At 40.9% G+C, this 7,070-nt stretch overlaps 1 protein-coding gene across 1 annotated transcript; it reads right to left on the bottom strand.

The window, feature by feature from the left end:
- Nucleotides 1-1,826: 1,826 nt before the first annotated feature.
- On the bottom strand, nt 1,827-3,719 carry LOC147613147 (uncharacterized). Its single transcript, XM_086782430.1, has one exon. It carries the CDS (start codon nt 3,619-3,621, stop codon nt 2,041-2,043), a length of 1,581 nt encoding a protein of 526 aa, XP_086638556.1. The 5' UTR covers nt 3,622-3,719; the 3' UTR covers nt 1,827-2,040.
- Between the last annotated feature and the right edge of the window lie 3,351 nt (nt 3,720-7,070).

Below are 7,070 nucleotides of genomic sequence, written 5' to 3'. Positions count from 1 at the left end.
CATTTATCTCCTCAAGCACTATGCAGACATGTGCTGCTATGGCTAGTTTTATCATTAGTTAATACTAGAATCCAAATTATTGTCCGTTCTGATGAAGGTTTAACCAATCTTGTACATCAAAATCTCCTCATCTTCTAAGGTTTCCAATTTGAGATGCAACTTGCTTAACCTTGTATGGACCTACACCTTCTCTTTATGTTTGTACATAAGTGCCAGATCTCCTTTAAGATTCTTCTGATGGTTTCTATCAAAACATGCCTTCCGTCTTGTGTTTCTTATGATCATAGCATGAGCAACCATAATATTAAGGTGCATCTAGCTTCTGTAGATCCTCTAGTTCTTGGGAAACTGGTTCATTGCATCCATTTATCTTTAACTATCACTTGTTTACTAGGCACTCAAATTGTCCTGTGTCATGCTTGGGAATGATGTGTACTTGATTATACCCACTGAACCCATCAAGAAAACTTTACATCTCTAAACTAGCTACCCTTTGTAATAAATCCTCCATCAATGTCATTGGATAGTGTTTACTCTTTGTGCATGCATTCAAGTCTTTCCACATCAACACATGCATAGTTCCTTGTTCCTCTTGGGCACAATCACAATTGGGAAAAATCAATTCATGTGCTCAATCTCACAAATGAATCTTGCATATCCTGCCATTTCTAAATCTCTTCTTTGATCATTTCTGCATACTTTGGATTAGTCTTGTTTGAACCATGCATTGGCCCACCAAGGCTGTGCTATGCATCACAACCACCAACGGGACTTCTTTTATGTCTTTTACGACTCCACACGAAACTTTCACCAGCGAAGATTGCATGTGAATTGAGCTTAGTTTTGATGAGGCAGTGGTAAAGAGTTGATGAAATCCCAGCTAGGGAGCACATAGGATGGCACGGACAAATGGCTGAATAGTGATTCAGCAACTGGTTGTTACATGCAAGCTCCGCCATAGTCTTTTTAAGATGGCATCAGAGAAGGCTGTTTAGTTTGTTAGGGTGGCGGTAGCTTCGCAGAGCTGCATGTGAGGTCTGATCAGAGCTTAAAGACTCATGGCTGGCACAAATAAATAAATGCAGAGCAAGTCTGCAAATGTACTTGCTTGGCAAGGGAGCTAAGGTACTATGGGGAATGCTGGCCGCACACGCAAGTAGTCCCCAGTCAATCAGACCTCCTAAAAATTGGAGCCTCATGCACTGGGCACTAACATGCTGTTAATCTTAGCTCACTGCCCTGTTTGGCCTCATCATCAACATGCTGCTGCTGCCAAATCTGTTGCTCAAAATACTGGGCCTGAGCATGGCTAGTGTACGTGGGCTGAAAGATAAAAACAGCACATATGATCCTAGTCCCTAGACGCAGGCAACTAATTGTACGTGGCCTCTGCATTCATGTAAAGGACATATACATGAACCACCAGCTGCATCAAATACTGTTTTAGTGTAAGGCATGTTTTTCACAAGGATAACTGGTACATGAGTAAGGAAGAACATAAGTGATTACCCAACGAGCTAAAGAGGTCCGGACAAGGATTTCTTAAAATCTATCAAGAGTTGAGCATTGGGTTGGGAATCTCCCCTGTTCACGACCCATAGGATGAGCCCAGTTTCTGTCTGTAAAGAGCAAAACAGCCCAGCCATAATTTTTTACAATTGCGCCAGACACATAAAGCAACTAAATTACACAGGATCTTCACAAATAACCATTGCCATTTTAACCTTGCTCATAAAACAACTTAAAATGTTAAAGGGGTAAGCCCAATCTATGGAAAGAGGCTTAACAGATACTCACATATGTTTTTTGTTTTTCGAGCCGGGTCAGAAGCAAGCAAGCTCGTTCTAAGACTCTAACAGAGAAATAGCACAGTACAGGGAGATGCAAAAGATACAGCACAGTACAGGGAGATGCAAAAGATAAATGTTCAGAATGCCTTGCATAGGAATCTCCCTAAAGTAGATGAAAAGTTTCTGTCAGCATCCTAAGAACAAATCATGCACTTGAACAGTTGAGATTCTCCCAGTTCCTATGATCCTTTTATAGAACTGATTTTACCATCACACTTTCTGCCCCTATGCATGGCACAGAAGAAACAGGTGAGAGTTGCGAGGACTTGCCAAGGCTTTCATTCCCAAAGTTGACACCAAAGACAGTTGCATCTATTTGTTGCACTGCCGGTGCTACAGGTTTCTTCCATTGGACTTGTTGTTTTGAATCAGTCCCAACATCAGATGGAGCTTGTTCAGGGGTTGAGTTGCAATCAATTGCTGATTCTATCACATGCATATCAATTGATGCAGTTGATGAGGTGTTTTGAGTACGATCAGCTGAAGCCGAGGTGACACAGCTTGCAAATGAGCTATGGCTCCTATTATCTGCATATGCTCGAGAGTTTTCCGTGTCTTCCAAAGACTTTGACACAACTTCCACTGGAAAATTCAGAAGAGCACGAGCCCCTCGCATGCTAAGAGCCGCTCTGTCATACGCAAGGGCAGCCCCCTCCGCTGTATCAAAGGTTCCCAACCAAATCCTGGCACCTTGTCTTGCAGAATCCCTGATCTCAGCTGCAAATTTTCCCCAAGGCCGCTGTCTAACTCCCCTAAAATGCTTAGCAGGCTTCTTCTCAAAGAGCCGTGGAGGCTTCTTATTCATGCAATGTGTGGTTGGCTCAAGAACAGGTTCCTCTTGTTCTGATTTCACTTGCTGCAGGGATGCATGTGCCTTGGGCAGCTGCATGGGCCGAGGTGTGGCGAGGGCCCAGCCTTTCTTGGTAGCCTCCTTGAGGGCACCATAGACAAGCATGTCCTCTGAATCATTCTCATTTAAGGGAAGGGCATCCCACACACGATTCAGGCAAGGGCTAGGGAAAGGGGGGGTAGAGCAGGGTAACTTGGAGCCCCAGGGGCTCGACAGCCTAGGCGATTTCTGCCAGGAAGGGTCACGGTTTGAACAGCAAGATGAAGCTGGAAGAGCGAGAGATGGCAAGTGGCGACGCTTAACAGAAGAGCTTTTTGGCGATGGTGGTGCAGCGGGTTCGCTTTCATGGCTCTGCTCTGCTGCCGAGATGCCATCGCTGAAGAGCCTGGTGTGCAAGATGGCATGGCCCATGCCATCAGGGAACCCTTGGAAGATCGGATTCTCCTCAATCGCTCTATCGTCTTCTACTTCTTCTTTCTTAACAGGCCATTGAAGCTTGCTGCTGCTCAAGCTTTCCATGGATCCTTTTCTGATGCTGCTATCCAAAGCCCTTTTTCTGCTGTTGCTTTCCATGGCTCCTTCGTTAATGTTGCTGCTTTCCATGACTCCGCCTTCTTTGCCCGCTCCTGCCATTGTCATGTAGTTATGTAGATCCTCCAGCCGCGGCTTCTTCTTACAAACGCTCTCCATGTCCTGATGAAGAGCAAGATCTGCATCTCTCTTTTCTCTACCATCACCTGCATCGTCCCGCTTCAGAGCAGTAGAGCTTCCCACCTCGGGAAACCTTAATTCATCAGAACAAGAAGCAGAGTTTGGAAAACGGGACTGTACTGCAGAGGAGGCGGGATGAGGAGAGTCTTCTTCTTCAAGGAGATGGCGTCTAAGCATACGCAGGGCGACAGAGGGAGACGAAGGAAACATGCTTGGAAGTTGGGGGTTTGAGAGATTTGTGCAGGAAATTGTCAGTGAGCAGGATTTAGAGGGAAACACTGTAAATGACAGAGGGAAAAGAGTCTGAGGCCCTGAGGGAGTGCCAGTCAAAAGACAAGGCTACCTGGGCGTTATGTCAACGCTGGTGATCGCCATCGCCAAACCAGTCAAAGTCAAGAGTCAAGGCTGTCAGAGAACCCATAATTTATCTTAAACACAATTTCATGGTATTTTTGGTTGGTAAGAGGACGCGTGTTATTCCAAAGGTCCTATGTTTGATTCTGGCTGATACAAATTGTGTGATTTAAATGTTAATTTGAAACCTTCCTTAAAAACACAAAACATGGTATTTTTCTGGTATTTTTTGGGACCCAATCATATATCTTTATTGTTGGCATTAATTCTTTTCGTAAATAGTAATTTTGTTAATAATCATGAGTAAAAAGTTGGATGAGAAAACTTAGTAATTTTTTTCTTGATTTTTTTTTTTGGGGGGGGGGGGGGGGCTTTCCCTATGCATATGTAGCCTGTAGGCCTTTGTGGGGAGATGGGTATTGGGTTCCATCCAAGGGAATGATGGTCTTCAATCTCTTGAGCTGATTTATTTGTTTAAGTGCCCGAATCTGCCCTCCAAATTGGCACACGTGTCACTTACACCTCATTATTTGCCCAGTTTTTCATGTCATAGTTTAAGTGGGCTGAAGGTGAAGTTTTTTGGCCCGAAGACCCCAAGAGCAAAAATGTGCATAATTTTGAGGGCTTCACGAGTTGCCTTCATGATTTTTTTTTTCAATTCCTCTCATTATTTAGGAGGGAGATACATGCTCTTGAACAAGGCTGTTTTTCCAGTGATGAAAAGAAGGAGCACATGCAGATTTTACGGAGCCTCTTCAAAAGTGGAGTGGTGGTTGTCAAGGATCTTTGTACATGGAGACTTTGCAATTACCACGCTCGCTTCCAAGATAAGGATTGAATCAATAAACTGTAATCATATAACTCAAAATAAGCATAGACATGAACGTAACATAAGTAAAATAGAAGACACAAAAGAACACATAAGCATTGGGTTCAATCCCCCCCCAAACATGAGCGGCTCGGCTCTGCTTTCTCATGTGGGTATTTAAAGTTGTATTAAAAAATTAGCCCTTGGAGACATAAATAGTTTTTACTTCCAAAATTGAGTTTGTACAAAAACTAACCATAGTCCAATGTTCAAAAGTGTGCTTTGCCCAAACTTATGTACAAATGGGCCTAGCTATGTACAACCAAAATGTAGCTCGCATGCACACGTTTAGAAATAATAATATGGAATACACCTAAGTTGATGATCTTGCTCAATAACCGTCGCCATTGTCTTCTATTTCGTAGCCTATACTCATAAAATCCACAATGTTAGATATCAATCAATTAGACTCACTCAATAATTAATTCTAACATGTACTAACAATTGGACTCACTCACAATTGTATGTGTCACATAATTAATTGGACTCACTCAACATCTTCATAAACCAGATGGGAAGGTAAAGGTTCTATAAATGGTCGTAGAAGGCTAATATTAAAAGAGTTGTGAATTTTTCAGTGTGATGGGGAAGATCTAGTCTATAGGCGAGGTTGTTGATTTTTTTGTCCATAAAACCTCAGTGCAAGTTTTACCACTGTATGCTTTTCCACACTTTTTAATCATCTCATTTCAATTCATAAAAGTATATAATCATTTTCTTTGAAAGATATATCCTTGTGTTTCTTGTTTGCTTGAGTCCCATAGCACTCTTGTGCAAAATCTATGGCTACATGTACCTCATGAAGAATGCTATCAAAATTAATCGCGAAGTTGTCAAAACAGCTTGGATTCTATGTGAAAGCCAGGTAGCTAGAATGGGTAAGGATTTTCCATATATGATCTCAAATGGAGCGTAGCCAATCAGTGAATAAGGTGTATTGTTGTAAGCAAACTATATAAAATGAATGTATTGATCCCAAAGCTTTGGTTGAGAAGATGTGTGGGCTCTAAGTAGTTCAAGAATTGTCCTATTTGTGACTTCGGTTTGACCATTAGCTTCTGGTTGGATGGAAAGCTGTGACATCTAACTTAGTGCCCAAATTGTCAAACAAAGTGGTCCAAAAGTGACAACAAAATTTTGAGTCTTGATCAAAAACTATCATTGAAGGTAAGCAGTGATGTATGAAAATTTACTTGATAAGTAGTTTTGCGGCTTATCGGGATATTAGAATCTTCTTACAAAGGAATGAAGTAGGCTTGTTTACTAAGACGGTCCACTATACTCCAAATCATATTATTATGAGTAGTTGTAGTAGGTAAACCTGTAATGAAGTCCATGGATATTTTCTCCCAAGACTTACTAGGAATGGGTAAAGACATTAATAATCATTGAGTCTTTCCTTTTTAGCTTTTAATCTTTTGACAAACAATGCATTCAACTACAATTTGAGCAATGTCTTTCTTCATAGAAATTCTCTTGCCCACAACTAACTGGAGAGTTGATGAAATGCCTCTATGTCCCATGTATGGAGGCTAGTGTATCTCTTCCATGATCGTCTATCTAAATGGTTGTGTTATGCACAATTTCTTCTCAAAGAAGAGATAATTACAATTAGGAGTTCAATCCTGACTATGCACATCAATCCAAATTTGAGAGAAATCCAGGTTGTCTCGTAAGTTTCATTCATGGCTTCAAAGGGTTCACTCTTAATGGAAAAAATGTGGTGAATACTAGGCCTCCATCTAAGAGCATCAGCTATAACATTTTCTTTACCTGGTTGGTATTGGATCATAGGCTAAAAGATTTGGATGAATGATGCCCACTTGATATGTCTGTTTAGAAATCATGGGTTGTGAGAGTAAATGTTTAATGCTTTGTTGATTAGTTTTTATAAGGAATTTGCAACCCATTAGATAATGTTTTCAAATCATGGGTTGTGAAAGTAAATGTTTAATGCCCACTTGATATGTCTGTTTAGAAATCATGGGTTGTGAGAGTAAATGTTTAATGCTTTGTTGATTGTGAGAGTAAATGTTTAATGCTTTGTTGATTAGTTTTTATAAGGAATTTGCAACCCATTAGATAATGTTTTCAAATCCTAAGAGCATGTACTACAACAATTCTTTGTCATAAGTAATATAGTTGCTTTCTACTGGTTTTAGTTTCCAACTCTCATATGCAATAGGGTGTTCGTTTTGCATGAGTATTGCTCCAATTCCATAACCACTAGCGTTGATGGTCACAGCTACAAAGAATGGTCTTATGAGGTAGTTGTAACATTGGTGAGTGGGTAAGAGCTTCTTTTAAAGCTTGAAAAGATTTATCATGTTGAGCACTCCAATGTAATTGTTTAGTCTTTTTTAGGAGTTCAATCAAGGGATGTGCAATATATGCAAAGTTCTTGACAAACTTCCTATTATAAGTAACTACATAGTCT

Source organism: Cibotium barometz, chromosome 44 (assembly GCF_041138505.1).
Source record: "Cibotium barometz isolate CiBa-2024 chromosome 44, ASM4113850v1, whole genome shotgun sequence".
Lineage (NCBI taxonomy): Eukaryota > Viridiplantae > Streptophyta > Polypodiopsida > Cyatheales > Cibotiaceae > Cibotium > Cibotium barometz.
The sequence above is the reverse complement of the archived record's forward strand: the minus strand, read 5'-3'. Positions and strand labels throughout refer to the sequence as shown.